The sequence below is a fragment of the Salmo salar genome, chromosome ssa05 (assembly GCF_905237065.1).
Source record: "Salmo salar chromosome ssa05, Ssal_v3.1, whole genome shotgun sequence".
Lineage (NCBI taxonomy): Eukaryota > Metazoa > Chordata > Actinopteri > Salmoniformes > Salmonidae > Salmo > Salmo salar.
In genome coordinates this window covers 36,944,699-36,966,085 of record NC_059446.1, presented here as the reverse complement: position 1 = coordinate 36,966,085, position 21,387 = coordinate 36,944,699, and the positions used below count along the sequence as shown (strand labels likewise).

Below are 21,387 nucleotides of genomic sequence, written 5' to 3'. Positions count from 1 at the left end.
ATTGCCCATAGAGCCCCGAGACAGGATTGTGTCGAGGCACACTGGGGAAGGGTACCAAAACATTCCTGCAGTGTCGAAGGTCCCCAAGAACACAGTGGCCTCCATCATTCTTAAATGGAAGGTGTTTGGAACCACCAAGACTCTTCCTAGAGCTGGCCACCCAGCCAAACTGAGCAATCGGGGGAGAAGGGTCTTGGTCAGGGAGGTGACCAAGAACCCGATGATCACACTGACAGAGCTCCAGAGTTCCTCTGTGGAGATGTGAGAACCTAACAGAAGGACAACCATCTTTGCAGCAATCCACCAATTATGGTATAGTGGCCAGACGAAAGCCACTCCTCAATAAAATGCACGATAGCCCGCTTGGAGTTTGCCAAAAGGCCCCTAAAGGACTCTGGTCTAATGAAACCAAGATTGAACTCTTCGGCCTGAATGCCAAGTGTCACATCTGGAGGAAACCTGGCACCATCCCTGGTGGAAGCATCATGTTGTGGGGATGTTTTTCCGCGGCAGGGACTGGGAGACTAGTCAGGATTGAGGCAAAGATGAACGGACCAAAGTACAGAGATCCTTGATGAAAACCTGCTGCAGAGCACTCAGGACCTCATACTGGGGTCAAGGTTAACCTTTCAACAGGACAACAACCCTAAGTACACAGCCAAGACAACGCAGGAGTGGCCCAGCCAAAGCCCAGACTTGAACCTGATCTAACATCTCTGGAGAGACCTGAAAATAGCTGTGCAGTGACACTCCCCATCCAACCTAACAGAGCTTGAGAGGATCTGCAGAGAAGAACAGGAGAAACTCCCCAAATACAGGTGTGCCAAGCTTGTAGCATCATACACAAGAAGACTCGAGACTGTAATCGCTGCCAAAGGTGCTTCAACCAAAGGGTCTGAATACTTACATAAATGTTATTTGTCTTTTTTTTTATGGATTTGCTAACATTTCTAAAACCTGTTTTGCTTTGTCATTATGGGGTATTGTGTGCAGATTGAGGGGGGGAAAAACAATTGAATCAATTATAGAATAAGGCTGTAACGTAACAATGTGGAAAAAGTCAAGTGGTCTGAATACTTTCAGAATGCACTGTACATGGTTTTTGGAAAGTCCATATAGGATACTACTGGTAAAATAAAAATGTGTTTTCTTTATATTACAGCATTTAGTATTCAATAACTTTTTTATTCAAGTAATAATGCAGTAGTTAAGGCACTTAACATGCTATTGAACAGACCATACACTTAAAAAGCAGACTAATAATGGAATTTAATATTTCAGACATAAGATACCATTAAGGTAGCCTGGGTACCAGTCTCTTTAGCTAATCCCAATTGGCAATGACAAGGAGTGGCAAGGAGTGGAACGTTAGGTAAAGAGACTGGTACTCAGACTACCGGAAAGGCATCATTGAACGTAAACAGTTGTGAATTGCATCTCAATTACAATGTGTGTGATTACATCAAATCTCCATTGTCTCTTTAACCCATTTGTTCTTTAAAATGATCAATGTCTATTGCCACATTCATGTGCTAGTTGGAACTACAAAACTCTGAAATGTCCAACTTGTAAGTCGTGCCGCATTCAACCAGTAAGCAAGTTGGACATTTTGAGTTTCCTAGTTCCCGACTAGCGCGTGAACACGGCATGACTCACTGAGCTTGACTTTTAAACACTGTGCACAAAAGGCAACGACAACAACAAAAAAGGCCAGGTACTAACAATACAAACCGTTCATTAAATACACGCTGGGTGGAGTGGGGTTTGAGGAAGATAGCTCGGATTTCATCTGACCTTTCATTTCCTTCATGTTACATATGGGCTTTGATGTGTGGATGAAAGAGACCCAATGCAACATGTTGGGTTTATTCATTAAGTAAACCCCTGAGAAGGTATGCAGGGGAAGTCCCAGTTTAAAGGGCAAGTCGGACCGAGGCCGCATGTTTCTACACAACTGGCCCCACTGTATCTGACCCCCGTGCTGCTTTTCTCAAGTCTGCCTTTGAGCATCACGGCGGCATATCTTATCACAGTACATCCTTTGGTCTCCCGTGGCCCACTGCCTCTCTACCTGTACAGTATGCCCATTCAACAACAGCGATGCAAAATTGTCTATATCACAGCTGATCTTTTTGAGCCCAGAAGCTCTGCATGCACGTGTTATTCTAAAATGAGGAGAATCGATAAAATCATGGTACCAATTTCAAATGCGCTTAGCTAACCACTTGGGACCAACTTGCCCTCTGTGCACCGCAGTGCAGAACAAGCAGCTCTGTCCGTCTCATCTGCACCACTCACAGTATAACAGTCCTGAGTGTACATAGCCATTAGTTCAGTAGCTGCACCACGCAATGACCCCATATCATCAAATCATCACATGGGGCCTTCTCAAGCCGCCTCCATTATGTCTTCAATGATGGCCGTCTCCCGCTCCACCAGCTGGCGGGTTAGGTCGGGGGGCTGCAGTTCTGGCTGCTCCAATGGCACCAGCACCATGGTGGCAGTGGTGGAATAGGAATTGGGTTGCCCCTGCCCCTCTCTCCCCCCACCCCTGCGGCAGCAGATACAGCAGCAGACGCAGGCCAGGCAGTCGTGCACGTTGTGCCTGAAGAGGCGCCGACACGGGTGGCAGAACTGGTAGAAGAGTAGCATGAAGAGCACGGCTAGGCTGTAGCAGATGAGCAGCTGAGCCACCAGCAACGGGGCACACACGTACTCGTAGAAGTCCGACTTGTGGAAGTACCAGAGGGTGATGAGCGCGCCATTCTCGAGGAAGCGTCCGCCGTAGTAGGCGGCCAGGCGGCCCCAGCGCTGCTTCTTCTCGATGAGGTCGCGGTGACCCAGGTCCAGCTGCACGGCCGACCAGCAGAAGATGTTGATGCAGGCGTACAGGAAGGTAACCAGCGACAACACCACTGTGGTGCCCAGCTTGCTGAAGTTCTTCTCCACGTTGTCGGGCAGCGAGGCGCGTCGTGCCCAGAATTCGACCCAGGGCAGCAGGAAGAAGAAAAGAAGGTTGCCTAGGCCAACGGGGATCACCCAGTAGGTGAGCGCCGTGCTGAACAGCACCAGGGAGGTGACGCGCGTGGCGATCTCCAGGACCCGCCACAGGATCATGCAGAGGTAGGCGGCCGGGCGCAGCCGCACCTTGTAGTCGTCGTAGCGGATGTTGATGGCCAGCACGCTGCACACCAGGGCCCCGTAGGTGACGGAGATGAGGCAGATAATCATCAGAGTCACTGGGATGAACACAGAGACAAAGCACTCGTTAGACCCTCCAAAACAAGACATACAGCATTCACCATTAATGCCATCAAGAGAACTCTTACTTCTGATGGGGAGTAAGTACTTCTCCTGGATGGTGGCGTACAGCTGCAGGGTGAGCTGGGGGGTAGAGCCCAGGAAGGCCTGGATGACGGCGGTGCGTTTGAAGGCGTTCCGGTGGGTGGCCAGCTTGCGCTCTGAGTGGCCAATCTCCCACTCCATGGGCGTGCCCTGGTCTTTCTTCAGCTTGATCTTCCTGGAGATGGTCACGTACGGCTCCTCCTTTTTACCTGCCTTAAAATAAACCATCAGAGCCTCGAAACACCTGAGGATAGAAGAGGGCCATTGAAAATGGAGCAATTTCACATAACCACCAAAGGGCAATACAGGCTAACAAAAAAACATTGTCTTGTTTATTTTCAGTCAAGGGTTTGTATTATCATTCAATAAATATCATATTTTTCTTCACATTTAAATTGAAGACATGATATGTGACATTTATATATATGACTCCACCAGAGGGCAGTCTATGTAACAGCCTTTGCATGACTGATATAGCACTGAAACCTAAGAAGGGTGTGTTCTCTTCCCAGAGGTAAATGCTTTCACTGTTCACTGACAAACATGTGGTGTAGCTCTCCTTTACGTCTGTTTACGTTGACTAGCACCAGTGCAGGGGTTAGCTGTACACAAGGCACTTAATAAACATCCAATGTATCCACACTCAACTAGTAAATCACACAGTTGCTGGAATGTTGTCTTTCAGACCAAAACAGCTCCTACTTTGGACATGGGCTTTAGGGGAGAGAACACACAGACAGGCTAGCTACTACTAGGATTCACTTCCTGGCAGCTCAGCTGTGTGCTGCTACGAGAGCCCTCTGGCATACAGTCCGTCAGCCATTTTCAGCCGCTGTGTTTTTTCAGCTGTTGTGGTGCTGGTTGAATCACGTTGGCTGTGACCTTGCGGTGCATAACCAAAACATGCCGCCCCTCGTCTTTGACTTCAACTCTCGCTGAACTGTGAGACATTTAAAGGAGGGGTAAGGAAGGCGCTCTGTGCCATCCACAAGCTGCCTCATCACTCGAGTGGTACTACTATACTGGTAGCCTATGCATAAGAATCGAGGCCATCTTGTCTGATTGCACAATCATGAAACTAAGGTCTACAGATGGAGAGCAGTAGCAGGCACAAGACTGATTTACTTCCAGGGAAATTTGGCATCATAATGCATCTGAGAATGAGTGCTGAGTCAGTCTAGCCAGCCAGCCAGCACTGAAAAAAAATGACTAAGAGACTAAATGCATTTCACTTACAGTAAAAAGCATGGCTGAGAAAAATATTGGCTGGCAGAATCAATATGCCCGATGTAACAGCAGCATCTAATGGTACCATTGGCTGAAGCAAAGTGCCTACTGCCAGGTAATCACTCCCAGGCCATAAAAATCACTTTGCTCTCAGCTTATAGTACAAGTTCTTGTAAAAAGAGCAAAGTAAAACACACATGCAATAAGGAACTACATTAAAAAGGGGGGGGGCTGAACTTCCTGTTTTGGTCTTGTTTTTTAGTTTGGTTATTAAGAAATGCAGTGGCCATGACTGAAGCCAAATTAGTTGTCTTGGGGGGGGGTGTAATGTGTGTGTGTGTTTCGCAAGTGGCAAATGTTTGTACATTCACTCTGTCAAAACAGTTCACAGTTAGTCACTCACCTTCTAGATGACCTGGTTACACTGTTTTCAAGTTGTGTGTCTTGAAGTCACCTAGGCTAGATGGCTAGATAGCTTCAGCTGGCTGGTGCGGTTTGACATTGGATAGCCCATTTCAATATGTTACACAATGTAAATGGGACAATATTTTCATGAAGCACATACAGTACACGTCCAAAAGTACGTGGACACATGCTCAAACATCTCATGCCAAAATCATGGCCATTAATATGGAGTTAGTATCCCCTTTGCTGCTATAACAGCCTCCACTCTTCTGAGAAGGCTTTCCACTAGAGGTTGGAACATTGCTGCGGGGACTTGCTTCCATTCAGCCACAAGAGAATTAGTGAGGTCGGGCAATGATGTTGGGCGATTAGGTCTGGCTCGCAGTCGGCGTTCCAATTCATCCCAAAGGTGTTTGATGGGGTTGAGGTCAGGGCTCTGTGCAGGCCAGTCAAGTTCTTCCACACCGATCTTGACAAACAATTTCTGTATGGACCTCACTTTGTGGACGGGGGCATTGTCATGCTGAAACAGGAAAGGGCCTTCCCCAAACTGTTCCCACAAAGTTGGAAGCACAGAATCGTCTAGAATGTAATTGTATGCTGTAGCGTTAAGATTTACCTTCACTGGAACTAAGGGGCCTAGCCATTATTTCTCCTCCACCAAACTTTACAGTTGGCACTATGCATTCAGGCAGGTAGCGTTCTCCTGGCATCCTCCAAACACAGATTCGTCCATCGGACAGCCAGATGGTGAAGCGTGATTGATTCATCACTCCAGAGAACGCGTTTCCACTGCTCCAGAGTACAATGGTGGCGAGCTTCACACCACTCCAGCCGACACTCGGCATTGCGCATGGTTCCAGAGGCAGTTTGGAACTCGGTAATGAGTGTTGCGACCGAGGACAGACTATTTTTACACGCAATGCGCTTCAGCACTCGGTGGTCCCGTTCTGTGAGCTTGTGGCCTACCACTTTGCCGCTGAGCCGTTGTTGCTCCTAGTTCGTTTCCACTTCACAATAACAGCACTTACAGTTACAAGGGCAGCTCTAGCAGGGCAGAAATTTGACAAACTGACTTGTTGAATAGGTGGCATTCTATGACAGTACCACGTTGAAAGTCACAGAGCTCTTAAGTAAGGCCATGCTACTGTCAATGTTTGTCTATGGAGATTGCATGGCTGTGTGCTCGATTTTATACACCTGTCAGCAACAGGTGTCACTGAAATAGCCAAATCCACCAATTTGAAGGGGTGTCCACATACTTTTGTAAATAGTGTATTTTAATACTTTCAATATTTGTATATGAATTTCTACAATTTATAGTTGGTTTGAGGTTTGTCATTGAAATTTGGAGCTATTGACATTTTTATATATTATCCCATGTAATTTAATGATGGTCCCCAACTAGCCCCATAGGGATATCAAATGTCAAACCAAATTGACCCATGGGCATTACGAACGGGTCAGGTGCACCAGTGCTCCGAATTTATGATCACTTGGGTGCTGCCAGTTGTGGGCAGGATTTGAGAAACCCTGCTTTAAGGCATGGGCTGCAGTTCAAGCAACTGCGTCTTTTGTTTTCATAGAAAATGTCACATTGGCGGTTTTATCATCAGGAAATACTTTCAACATGCTCCTTAAAAGGTCCAGTAGAGATTTCTCACCCTGTTACGCTTAACAGTGCTTTGACATAACACCCACAAGAGACGTTGGTGCTAAAAAGAAGATCAATTTTGACCTTTGGACAAATTCCATTTCTTTGAGTGTTTGCACTAAGTTAGCATTTCAGAATACAGGACATCAAGACACCAACCTTTCCTCACTGTGTGTAAACACTTTCAGAGTTGCATGATGGGACAGGGAGAGTAGTGACTAAGTATGTAGCTACCTCTGCCTCGGGGGATAATTATATTATCTTAGACAAGCTGTGACAAGGGTCACTCAAGCAGGGAACTAACCTGACACTATACAGAGATTCCCAGTTGGCCATGTGACATCTTGTCAACATACAGTATTATCTTAGAAAGATTCTAAGCTACATTGCTTGTGAAACTTTACTGTGTGTTCATTCATTGACATGTGAGCATGTGAGTTACAAGACGGATACAACATTGTGAGCTAGTCCTTGCCTGTTACTTGGTAAAGCAAGCCGTGCAGTCATCAACATTCAAACCCTTGGGCGGAGTTGCTAGGCAACGTGCAATATTGAATTGCACCGACACAGCAGATGATCTGATGATGATGACGACATCATCCACCATGCTCCACAGGAAGTGCACAACAGATCAGCCCAGAGCGGAGATGTGGTCTGTGGGAGTAACTGGAATTAAAGCACAGCTGTTTATCTAGTGCATCTGTTTTTGACACAGTTAACCGTTCACTTAGAAACCAAATATGGTTTAAGGCAGGAAAATGTCAGGACGGGAATGATACGTAGCTTCCTCAAAACATCCCCAAACAAGCCACCCTCCAGAGTACAATTATAGAACTGTGTAGCTGTAGCAGAAAAACCCTGAAACCGAACCTTGATCTAGTTCTTCTGAAAACAAACAAATAAAAAAGGTCTGATTCTCACTGATCAGCACTGCTACAGTGAGGGAGTGGGGGAGCATGGCTGTAAACAGTGTCATGCCTTGTGCAGGCTTGGAAAATGCCTGCTAGTCAGTCACTTGATTTGTCATAAAAGGTGGAGCTAGTAGAGTCAGAGGTCACGCCAAACCTGCCCTTTGAATTGAACATATACAGTGCCTTCGGAAAGTATTCAGACCCCTTGACGTTTTCCACATTTTGTTACTTTACAGCCTTATTATGATATTGATTAAATTGTTTTTTTCCCCCTCATAAATCTACACACAATACCCCATAATGACAAAGCAAACACAAGTAAAAATTTTTTTTGTAAATACCACATTTACATAAGTATTCAGACCCTTTACTCAGTACTTTGTTGAAGTACCTTTGGCAGCGATTACAGCCTTGAGTCCTCATGGGTATTTTATTGTATTTTTTTATTTAACTATGCAAGTCAGTTAAGAACAAATTCTTATTTACAATAACAGCCTATACCGACCAAACCCAGACAACGCTGGGCCAATTGTGCGCCGCCCTATGGGACTCCCAATCACGGCCGGTTGTGATACAGCGTGGATTCGAACCAGGGTGTCTGCAGTGAAATGGATTAAATAGTCCGTCCCCCCCCAATCTACACACAATACCCCATGACACAGCAAAAACAGGATGAGACAATTTTGCAAATGTATTAAAAAGAAAAAACGAGTATTCAGACCCTTTACTCAGTACTTTGTTGAAGCACCTTTGGCAGCGATTACATCCGAGTCTTCTTGGGTATGACACTACAAGTTTGGCACACCTGTATTTGGGGAGTGTCTCCCAATCTTCTCTGCAGATCCTCTCAAGCTCTGTCAGGTTGGATGGGGAACTTCGCCTCACAGCTATTTTCAGATCTCTCCAGAGACGTTTGATCGGGTTCAAGTCCGGACTCTAGCTGAGCCACTCAAGGACATTTACACTTGTCCCGAAACAACTCCAGCGTTGTCTTGCCTGTTTGCTTAGGGTTGTTGTCATGTTGGAAGGTGAACCGTCGCCCCAGTATGAGGTCCTGAGCGCTCTGCAGCAGGTTTTCATCAACGATCTCTCTGTACTTTGCTCTGTTCATCTTTGCCTCAATCCTGACCATTCTCCCAGTCCCTGCTGCTGAAAAACATCCCCACAGCATGATGCTGCCACCACGCTTCACCATAGGGTTGGTGCCAGGTTTCCTCCAGACGTGACGCTTGGCATTCAGGCCAAAGAGTTCAATCTTGGTTTCATCAGACCAGAGAATCTTGTTTCCTTTAGGCAAACTCCAAGCGGGCTGTCATTTACCTTTTACTGAGGAGTGGCATCCATCTGGACACTACCATAAAGGCCTGATTTGTGGAATGCTGCAGAGATGTTGTCCTTCTGGAAGGTTCTCCGATCTCCACAGAAGAACTCTGGAGCTCTGTCAGAGTAACCATCGGTTCTTGGTCACCTCCCTGACCAAGGCCCTTCTCCCCCAATTGCTCAGTTTGGCCGGCGGCCAGCTCTAGGAAGAGTCTTGGTGGTTCCAAACTTCTTCCATTTAAGAATGATGGAGGCCACTGTGTTCTTGGGGACCTTCAATGCTGCAGAAATGTTTTGGTACCCTTCTCCAGATCGGTCCCTCGAACACCATCCTGTCTCGGAGCTCTTGGTTTTTTGCTCTGACATGCACTATCAACTGTGGGACCTTATATAGACAGATGTGTGTGTGCCTTTCTAAATCATGTCCAATCAATTTAAATTTACCACAGGTGGAAGTCGTAACAACATCTCAAGGGATGATCAATGGAAACTGGATGCACCGGAGCTACATTGAGTCTCATAGCAAACAGTCTGAATTAGAGGTCAACCGATTAATCGGCATTTTCACAACAGCCGGCAATCGGCCTTTTTGGACGCCGATTATAGCCGATTACATTGCAATCCACAAGGAGACTGCGTGGCAGGCTGACCACCTGTTACGCGAGTGCAGCATCAAAAGGACCTTGTGGCTGCAAGGAGCCAAGGTAAGTTGCTAGCTAGCATTAAACTTATCTTATTAAAAAAACAATCAATCTTCACATAATCACTAGTTAACTACACATGGTTGATGATATTACTAGTTTATCTAGCTTGTCCTGCGTTGCATATAATCAATGAGGTGCCTGTTAATTTACCATCGAATCACAGCCTACTTCCTATTACAGGGGCTGAGTCACTGGCTTACTGGTGTTCTTCCATGCCGTCCCTGGGAGGGGTGCGTCACTTGAGTGGGTTGAGTCACTGACGTGGTCTTCCTGTCTGGGTTGGCGCCCCCCCTTGGGTTGTGCCGTGGCGGAGATCTTTGTGGGCTATACTCTGCCTTGTCTCGGATGGTAGGTTGGTGGTTGGAGATATCCCTCCAGTGATGTGGGGGCTGTGCTTTGGCAAAGTGGGTGGGGTTATATCCTACCTGTTTGGCCCTGTCCGGGGGGTTTCATTGGATGGGGCCACAGTGTCTCCTGACCCCTCCTGTCTCAGCCTCCAGTATTTATGCTGCAGTAGTTTATGTGTCGGGGGGCTAGGGTCAGTCTGTCACATCTGGAGTATTTCTCTTGTCTTTTCCGGTGTCCTGTGTGAATTTAAATATGCTCTCTCTAATTCTCTCTTTCTCTTTCTTTCTTTCTCTCTCTCGGAGGACCTGAGCCCTAGGACCATGCCTCAGGACTACCTGGCCTGATGACTCCTTGCTGTCCCCAGTTCACCTGGCCGTGCTGCTGCTCCAGTTCCAACTGTTCTGCCTGCGGCTATGGAACACTGAACTGTTCACCGGATGTTCTACCTGTCCCAGACCTGCTGTCCCAGACCTGCTGGAACCCTGACCTGTTCACCGGACGTGCTACCTGTCCCAGACCTGCTGTTTTCAACTCTCTAGAGACAGCAGGAGCGGTAGAGATACTCTCAAAGATCGGCTATGAAAAAGCCAACTGACACTTACTCTTGTGTTACTGACTTGTTACACCCTCGACAACTACTATGATTATTATTATTTGACCATGCTGGTCATTTATGAACATTTGAACATCTTGGCCACGTGCTGTTATAATCTCCACCCGGCACAGCCAGAAGAGGACTGGCCACCCATCATAGCCTGGTTCCTCTCTAGGTTTCTTCCTAGGTTTTGGCCTTTCTAGGGAGTTTTTCCTAGCCACCGTGCTTCTACACCTGCATTGCTTGCGGTTTGGGGTTTTAGGCTGGGTTTCTGTACAGCACTTTGAGATATCAGCTGATGTAAGAAGGGCTATATAAATGAATTAGATTTGATTTGATTCAACTTGATGATTTAACAAAAGCGCATTCGCGAAAAAAGCACAATTGTTGCAATAATGTACCTAACCATGAACATCAATGCCTTTCTTAAAATCAATACACAAGTATATTTTTTAAACTTGCATATGTAGTTAAATGAAATTCATGCTAGCAGGCAATATTAACTAGGGAAATTGTGTCACTTCTCTTGCGTTCAGTGCACGCAGAGTCAGGGTATATGCAGCAGTTTGGGCCGCCTGGCTCGTTGCAAACTGTGTGAAGACCATTTCTTCCTAACAGATTATGATATAACATTGAAGGTTGTGCAATGTAACAGTAATATTTACACTTACGGTTTCCACCCGTTCGATAAAATACGGAACGGTTCTGTATTTCACTGAAAGAATAAACGTTTTGTTTTCGAAATTATAGTTTCTGGATTTTACCATATTAATGACCAAAGGATCATATTTCTGTTGGTTTATTATATTATAATTAAGTATATTATTTGATATTTGATAGAGCACGCTGACTGAGCGGTGGTAAGCAACAGCAGGCTCGTAAGCATTCATTCAAACAGCAGCTCTTAGCAATACATGAAGCACAGCGCTGTTAAGACTTCAAGCCTATCAACTCCCGAGATTAGGCTGGCAATACTAAAGTGCCTATAAGAACATCCAATAGTCAATGGTATATGAAATACAAACGGTATAGAGAGAAATAGTCCTATAATTCCTATAATAACTACAACTTAAAACTTATTAACTGGGAATATTGAAGACTCATGTTAAAAGGAACCACCAGCTTTCATATGTTCTCATGTTCTGAGCAAGGAACTTAAACATTAGCTTTCTTACATGGCACATATTGCACTTTTACTTTCTTCTCCAATGCTGTGTTTTTGCATTATTTAAACCAAATTGAACATGTTTCATTATTTATTTGAGGATAAATTGATTTTATTGATGTATTATATTAAGTTAAAATAAGTGTTCATTGTTCATTCTCATTCTATATATATATATATATATATATATATAGTGAGAGAATTTTTTTAAATAATAAAGAAAATCTAAAAAAATTAAATAAAAATTGAAATAAAAAAAAATCGGTCGATTAATCAGTATCGGCTTTTTTGGGGGGGGTCCTCCAATAATCGGTATCGCCGTTGAAAAATCATAATCGGTTGACCTCTAGTCTGAATACTTATGTAAATAGGGCATTTCTGTTTTTTATTTTTAATACATTTGCAAAAATTTTAATAACCTGTTTTCACTTTGTCATTATGGGGTATTGTATGTAGATTGCTAAGGACATTTTTATTTTTTATTTAATCCATTTTAGAATAAGGCTGTAACTACAGCTTAGCATTCAACACCATAGTACCCTCCAAGCTCATCATCAAGCTGGAGGCCCTGGGTCTCAACCCTGCCCTGTGCAACTGGGTCATGGACTTCCTGACGGGCCGCTCCCAGGTGGTGAAGGCAGGAAACAACATCTCCACTTCGCTGACCCTCAACACTGGGGCCCCACAAGGGTGCGTGCTCAGCCCCCTCCTGTACTCCCTGTTCACCCACGACTGTGTGGCCATGCATGCCTCCAACTCAATCATCAAGTTTGCAGACGACACAACAGTAGCGGGCTTGATTACCAACAACAACGAGACGGCCTACAGGGAGGTGGTGAGGGCACTCGGAGTGTGGTGTCAGGAAAACAACCTCTCATTCAACGTCAACAAAACAAAGGAGATTATCGGTGACTTCAGGAAACAGCAGAGGGAGCACCCCCCTATCCACATCGAAGGGACAGCAGTGGAGAAGGTGGAAAGTTAAGTTCCTTGGCGTACACATCACAGTCAAACTGAAATGGTCCACCCACACAGACAGCGTGGTGAAGAAGGCACAACAGCGCCTCTTCAACCTCAGGAGGCTGAAGAAATTTGGCTTGTCACCCAAAACTCTGACAAACTTTAACAGATGCACAATCGAGAGAATCCTGTAGGGCTGTATCACAGCTTGGTACGGCAACTGCAACTGTGCGGTCTGCACAACGCATCACCGGGGGTAAACTACCTGTTCTCCATGACACCTACAGCACCCGATGTCACAGGAAGGCCAAGAAGTTAATCAAGGACATCAACCAGCCGAGCCACTGCCTGTTCACATCGCTATCATCCAGAAGGTGAGGTCAGTACAGGTGCACCAAAGCTGGGACCGAGAGACTGAAAAATAGCTTCTATCTCAAGGCCATCAGACTGCTAAACAGCAATCACTAACTCAGAGAGTCTGCTGCCTACATTGAGACCCAATCACTGGCCACTTTAATAAATGGATGATCACTAGTCACTTTATACAATGCCACTCTAAATAATGCTACTTTAATAATGCTTACATATCTTACATTACTCATGTCACATGTATATACTGTATTTTATACCATCTATTGCACCTTGCCTATGCCGCTCGGCCATCGCTCATATTACTTACATGTACATATTCTCATTCACCCCTTTAGATTTGTGTGTATTAGGTAGTTGTTGGAGGATTGTTAGATTACCTGTTAGATATTACTGCACCGTTGGAACTAGAAGCACGAGCATTTCGCTACACTCGCATTAACATCTGCTCACCATGTGTATGTGGCCAATAAAATGTGATTAGATTTGATAACAAAATGTGGGAAAAGTAATGGGGTCTGAATTCTTTCCAAAAAGGCACTGTATGTAGATATAAGGTGTTTATTAGAATACAACCATCTATTGTCTTCCAATATATAACATTTAGAGAAATCTCAAGTGATGTGACACTTGAACTGCTTCCACATTCCAGTCCTAGGCTCTTCCAGATATTTGAATATTTCACCCACATAGCTGATAATCACGCTTCACTTCTAATGGAGCACATTCACCTCGCAGATTCAAGGCAGTCCTTGTTGCGGTATTGAAAAGATTGAACACAGAAATGAAATACGAAACACCGTTATTCTGCTTTGCTGGGTATTTTTTTTTTAAATCTGTACACCGGAACGGTAAGCAATGCAGAGGTAAAGTCAACATGCTGAAGGCCTACTTCTTACAGTGTTACGGGCCACACCCACAGCTATCTACTAGGCCTACAGTGATCAAATTGTAAAATCCAAGGTTCTGTTGACACACCAAAGTTAACCAACAGTATCACTCAGATACGCTCTGTTTTGAAACGGCAACCAGACTCCACCTTAACCTTAATTCACCAGTGACAAATGACTCACGGTTTGCTCAACAGGTCTAGACACAAAGATAAACCTTAACTGTCATGGGGTAAAAGAGTGCTTTACAGAAATGTCAGTATTAGAGCCTTCAAAGCGTGTGCATTTCACACCAAAACAAAATGAGAGCTATGATTGGTGTCATTTCAGCCAATTAGACACAGTTGAAGTCGGAAGTTTACATACACTTAGGTTGGAGTCATTAAAACTCGTTTTCAACCACTCCACAAATGTATTGTTAACAAACTATAGTTTTGGCAAGTCGGTTAGGACAGATACTTTGTGGATGACAAAGAATTTTTGCAACAATTGTTTACAGACTGATTATTTCACTTATAATTCCCTGTATATATTCCAGTGGGTCAGAAGTTTACATAAATTGACTGTGCCTTTAAACAGCTTGGAAAATTCCAGAAAATGATGTTATGGCTTTAGAAGCGTCTAATATGCTAATTGACATAATTTGAGTCAATTGGAGGTGTACCTGTGGATGTATTTCAAGGCCTACCTTCAAACTCAGTGCCTCTTTGCTTGACATCATGGGAAAATCAAAAGAAATCAGCCCAAAAATTGTAGACCTACACAAGTCTGGTTCATCCTTGGGAGCAATTTCCAATTGCCTGACGGTACCACATTCATCTGTACAAACAATAGTACCCAAGTATAAACACAATGGGACCACGCAACTGTCATACCGCTCAGGAAGGAGATGCGTTCTGTCTCCTAGAGATTAATGTACTTTGGTGCGTAAAGTGCAAATCAATCCCAGAACAACAGCAAAGGACCGTGTGAAGATGCTGGAGGAAACAGGTACATACGTATCTATATCCACAGTAAAACGAGTCCTATATCGACATAACCTGAAAGGCTGCTCAGCAAGGAAGAAGCCTCTGCTCCAAAACCGCATAAAAAGGCCAGACTACGGTTTGCAACTGCACATGGGGACAAAGATTGTACTATTTGGATAAATGTCCTCTGGTCTGATGAAACAAAAATAGAACTGTTTGGCCATAATGACCATCGTTATGTTTGGAGGAAAAAGGGGGAGGCTTGCAAGCCGAAGAACACCATCCCAACCGTAAAGCACAGGGGTGACAGCATCATGTTGTGGGGTGCTATGCTGCAGGAGGGACTGGTGCACTTCACAAAATAGATGGCACCATGAGGAAAGAAAATGATGTGGATATATTGAAGCAACATCTCAAGACATCAGTCAGGAAGTTAAAGCTCGGTCGCAAATGGGTCTTCCAAATCATACTTACAAAGTTGTGGCAAAATGGCTTAAGGACAACAAAGTCAAAGTATTGGAGTGGCCGTCACAAAGCCCTGACCTCAATCCTATAGAAAATGTGTGGGCAGAACTGAAAAAGCGTGTGCGAGCAAGGAGGCCTACAAACCTGACCAGCTCTGTCAGGAGGAATGGGCCAAAATTCACCCAACTTGTTGTTGGAAGCTTGTGGAAGGCTACCCAAAGCGTTTGACCCAAGTTAAACAGTTTAAAAGGCAATGCTACCAAATACTAATTGAGTGCATGTAAACTTCTGACCCACTGGGAATGTGATGAAATAAATAAAAGCTTAAATAAATCACTCGACTATTATTCTGACATTTCACATACTTCAAATAAAGTGGTGAGCCTAACTGACCCAAAACAGGGAATCTTTACTAGGATTAAATGTCAGGAATTGTGAAAAACTGAGTTTAAGAGTTTAAATGTATTTGGCTAAGGTGTATGTAAACTTCCGACTTCAGCTGTATGTGAAACGAATGAAAAAATGTGTCTGATCTAAACTAAGATTCAATTCGGAATACCAATTACCTCAAAATTGAGGTTGATCTCATTGTGAATTGTCACATGCCTGGGGTATACTCATTACGTAAACCGTTTAGGAACCGAACAGATGAAAATGTGAGTTTCTATTGGACAAATTCAGGTAGGGCCTTTCCCGTTTTGTTCCGTTTGGCAACAGAATCTGCATAATGAATACACCTCTGGCAGTGGCAGTTAACCCATTTAGAAGTGGGTTGACAAATTAGCAGTTGTATCTACAGTAGGCTGCGTTGAGTCACATGTCTGTCAGAGGTGTAAATGAGAGGGTCTATCTTAACCTTGACCCACTTCGCATCTGGTCAAACAGGTTTGAAGAGACGGGAAAATACTGCCCTGATTCTAGGATAAGTGACTTAACCTTGTAGAGCATTTTACTCTCCACAGAGGCATTTCTTAGAAGGCCTGCAGCGCTGTTGCGGGAAAGAGAGTTCACTGGGGACTAAAGTATATGAACCTGCGGTGCAGTCAACTGCTCTAGTCCCTGATGCAGTAGAACAGTCCTATATAAGCCATTTTACATATTACCCTCTCATTCGAAAAGTCTCCTCACTCACAGTTCCACCTGTCAACTGGTACGCTTCCCCAGCATCCTACCCGAGAGAGCACCAGAATGATCCCACCAATGTAGGGAGCGAGAACAGCTGATCGGGGGCCAGAGGTGAGAGCTCTATTCCCTGTACCACGAAAGCCTGGGCCTTGGCTAAAGGCAGTACAACACGCATTACATTAGGCTACTACTCAGCACTGTGATGACTCGGCACCATACCTACCTAATGAGTGGGCCCAGGAGTAGTAGATGCAAGAAGAGGACCAGTGGGCGGTCTCTTCCCAAGTCTCTATGAATGAATGTCAGCGCCAATTGCGTCAATACAGCGGGCACCAACATGAAGGTGATGGTCAACCCCATCCAGGTGTCGTCATCGCTCTTGTGGTACATGTTGCAAAGCACAGCCGCGCAGACAAACTCAGCACAATACAACAAAGTGGCCAACACCACGCTGAAAGGGGGTTGAATGTTACTGTGGTTCACAACCAACATGACTCCGTTTTCAGAGGGGGATTCCTGGGGGAATTGCTCGACGTCCGAGATATTTACGACTGGCTCGCCCTCTTCTTCCATGGCTCAATGACTAAAACAATGTCAGACAATGGAGACCTATAGGGCTGACGGATGGCTCAAAGAAAAGTGTAGTTTCCAAGTGTTTGCCAAGTGTCAGATTGTATCCTTATCCAGCAACAAAGCAATTCAGTTTGTTATCATTCATGAATGTATCAAGTTTGTTAGACAACGTCTTCAATGTTTTCTGCGGTAGGTCCTGTCCTTTCGCCCACACAACAAGAATAACTCCTTTGTGTATCAATAGCCTATATTACGTGGCATTGCCACCCGTGGCCACAATACAAAAAATACAAAATAAGCTACCACCCATATAGTATCTCTAGGGTAGTCTTCCAAATCGAATCCAGTGGTTGTCGCATACGTGTAAATACGAGTCATACTCCCACAATCTCAAAGATCGGCAAATACATTTTCCAGCGCAATGCAAAAGTCATGCCGCTGATGTCTGCCTGCAAATGATGGGCTCAGTACCCACATTTACTTGTTGCAAAGCAAAGTCGACTGTTGTACCATAATCAAAACTGAAGCAATCCATTCGCTGTCGAGTCCAATTGAAAACTTGAGGAAATGCAAAAGTGAATGTTTTTGTTAGCTCCTCCACTGAACAAGAAAGCAGGTGTGTCTGAACTTGCTATTGCTGCTAACTTCACATCTATGCGAAGCTAGCAACAATAACGATTAGCCACACTTGTGGAATCTGCCTTCAAAATAGAGGTTCACAATTGAAAGTGATGCAAATGGATAAAAATAGTGGAATTATGACATATTTTGACTAGATAATGGTCCAACGTTGTTATATAAATTCAACACAATACAATAATTAGTTAATTTGACCAACAACAAAAAAGGTCAGTTGAAATCGCACTGTGGATGTGTTAGAATTCAGAATTGCTTTGGGGTGATACTTATATTTCACTGTACAATCTTACCTGGATGGTGGATCCATGAAATGGTGTGTCAGCAGTGATGGAAAACGTACCCAATTGTCATACTTGAGTAAAAGTAAAGATATCTTAATAGAAAATGACTCAAGTAAAAGTGAAAGTTACCCAGTAAAATACTACTTGAGTAAAAGTCTAAAAGTATTTGGTTTTAAATATACTTAAGTATCAAAAGTAAATGTAGTTGCAAAAATATACTTAAGTATCAAAAGTAAAAGTATAAATCATTTCAAATTCCATATATTAAGCAAACCAGATGGCACCATATTTTTATTTTACATTTTTTAAAGATAGCCAGAGGCACACTCCAACACTCAGACATCATTTACAAACAAAGCATTTGTGTTTAGTGAGTCCGTCAGATCAGAGGCACTAGGGATGACCAGGGATGTTCTCTTGAGAAGTGCGTAAATTGGACCCTTTTCCTGTCCTGCTAAGCATTCGAAGTGTAACGAGTACTTTTGGGTGTCAGGGAAAATGTATGGAGTAAAAAGTGCATTATTTTCTTCAGGAATGTAGTGAAGTATAAGTAAAAGTAGTCAAACATATGAATAGTAAAGTACAGACACCCCAAAAACCTACTTAAGTAGTATTTTAAATTATTTTTACTAAAGTGCTTTACACCACTGTGTATCAGCTTACTCAGTGACACCCACAGAACACACCTGTGAAGAGTTAACACAAATGTTAGCCTTTATACTCATATTAGGGGACTTTGTGGTAAATCACCTCCCAGTCAGCCTATTGTGCGTGTTTACATTCATTTTTCACTGTACAGCCTTACGTATGGATTGTGGATCCATGAAATGGGGGTATGAAATATTAATGTCAATATGCGTAAATAGGCTGAATAATGAGGGGAATTGCCACAGTTAAAGTTCCTTAATAAGCGCTACAATGTTAATATTTGTGTAAACTATTCACAGTTATGTTCTGTGGGTGTCACTGAGTAGACTGATACCCCAATTCCATGGATCCACAATCCATCGGTAAAGCTGAACATTGCAATATGAATGTTCAATGCACATTGTAGGTTGACTTGGGAACTAACGTGTCTCAGTTCACACTGGTGTCAAAGACCTGCAATAAGATCTACGATGCTAATATTTGTGTAAACTCTTCACAGTTGGGTTGAGTAGACTGATACACAATTCCATGGATCCACAATCCATTTATAAGGCTCTACAGTGAAATATGAATGCCAAAACGCACAGTAGGCTGACTGGGGAGGTGGTTTACCACAAAGTCCCTTAAAAGATTTGATTAGGATCCCCATTAGCCCGACGTCAATTGCGACAGCTAGTCTTACCTAATAAGAGCTACGACACTAATATTTGGGTAAACCCTTCACAGTTATGTTCTGTGCGTGTCACTGAGTAGGCTGATACACCATTTCATGGAGACACAATCCACAGGTAAGGCAGTACAGTGAAATATAAGTATGCGTCCAAAGAAATTCTGAAGTCAAATAAATCCACAGTGCAATTTCAGCTGTCTTTAATTTATTTTTTGGGGTCAAATTAACTAATTATTGTATTTTGTTGAATTTATATAACAACATCCCAAACTTGATCTTGTTCAAATGGCATCACTTTCAATGGGTCACGTTCAATTGGGAACTTTTAATTTGTAGGCGAACCGCAAATGCCACTATTGTGGTTAACCGTTATTGTGGCTAGCTTCACATAGGTCTTGGAGGGTGAGCGCTACCTCCCACTGCTCCTGGGTCCTGAGCCTTTTTATACGCTTACTGCGTGCAGCTGTGTGCATGTCATCGAGAGTGCATGCTTGTAACCTATTTATACTTGACTATTTTCAATAAGAGTGCCATCACTGTTTTCGATCCTAAAAAACTATAACGAAAGACCCAATGCTAATGTGGGGATATCACAAAAGCTCAGAATAGAAAAAAGTAGACATCTTGGGCAATTACTTTCAGAAGGTTATTGAAGCAGGTGGGGCTACTACAAATCATGACAGCTTAGAAACACTACTACAGCCAGCTATATACAGTACATCTCAACCTTCTCTCTCGCAGTGCCTGTGTGTTGTGCAGGGCAGGAGCACAGATAGATCAGTTGTCCTGTTTCCCTTTTTAGGCTATCACACCACCACTAGGACAGACTTGGCCCTGTTACAGCACCAGAGCTATGTGGAACGCTGCTATGTCAACATGAGCTGTGGGAAGGCCAGGCTAGCTCATTCCCCAAAATTGAGGATTTGTATTTCCCTGACTTGACACAGTGTTGCATTTGGTTTACATTTACACTTGGTACTACATTTTAGTAAACAAATTACCAACTACATCACATCCTTTAGAATGAATGGAACCTAGTGAAACGGGTTTCTGTTTGCTCGGGCTACTGTGCAAACAGGGATGATTAGAATTGGTGCTAGTCCTATGAGAGGGATCCCATCTGCTTCCTTTGACCACCTTTTGCTTTTGCTCCTCAGTGCAAATGTGGTTCCTTTAATTTAATGTTGACTTCAATCTGGCCAGTCATTTCAAACTGTCGCTAAGCTTGAAATAAGATGTTGTGCCCATCAACAGAGTACTTAAAATACAGACTGTTATGTAGATTGTTTTAAAAACATTCGTTTGGAGGATAAATCTATCTCATTTTTGAATTCGTATTATGATCCCAGGGCACTGTTTTCCATATGAAAGCCCTAACCCAGATTAAACATTCATGTTTTTCCAGAGCAGTACAATAATAGCTCAAAGGCACAATGTTACCCATAGCTCAGCCCAAAATGAAAATCCCTCCCCCAGTGTAACCAGATGGGTCCCAGACAGGCGGTGATGTGGGCGCTGCATTGTGAATGTCCGCTGGAGGCCCTCCTCCTATTATTAATGAATGTGAGTGGCGAGACAGCGCTGCGGGTCAGTGGCTGCAAACCGTAGTGGTTGTTTACTTTCTGGAAGGAAGGCGGCAGTGTAGAACCAAGGCCCTGTCATTAGTGGCCTAACAGGTCTTTAGGACCCCACCCTGTATGTACACACATACTCCCTATTCCGTCATTGAACAAAAAGCTGAAGACATTTAAGGCGCGGATTCAAACGAATTAAATCAGTTTGAAACAGTAAGTCCAACAGTCATCAGAGGCATATAGATGTTCAATTGTGTACTATTCCGCAGTAACATTCTGTAGCCCTAGTTAATAGATCATTCTAAACGAAAGCAGAGAGACTTCAGAGGGAACATAACCCTCAGACATAAATTCAGCTGTCAGGTCTCAGAGATGTTAGGTACGTGGGGCCATGGGTATATGAGGCAGGGCATAAGAATGTTGTGCTAAGCCTTTGCTGCTGCTGCTTCTGCTGCTGTGTATGTGTGTGTGTGTGTGTGTTGTGTGTGTGTGTATGTGTGTGTGTGTATGTGTGTCTATGTGTGTGTCATTGCCAGCTGACGCAGTGGTCA

General features: G+C 43.9%; 1 protein-coding gene across 1 annotated transcript; it reads right to left on the bottom strand.

Annotated features, from left to right (window-relative positions):
• Positions 1-1,164: 1,164 nt before the first annotated feature.
• On the bottom strand, positions 1,165-17,671 carry xkrx (XK related X-linked). The gene is made up of 3 exons (XM_014199755.2): positions 16,675-17,671; positions 3,330-3,589; positions 1,165-3,239 (listed from the first exon to the last, which is right to left on the bottom strand). Exons 1-3 carry the CDS (start codon positions 17,022-17,024, stop codon positions 2,389-2,391), a joined length of 1,461 nt encoding a protein of 486 aa, XP_014055230.2. The 5' UTR covers positions 17,025-17,671; the 3' UTR covers positions 1,165-2,388.
• Positions 17,672-21,387: the final 3,716 nt, after the last annotated feature.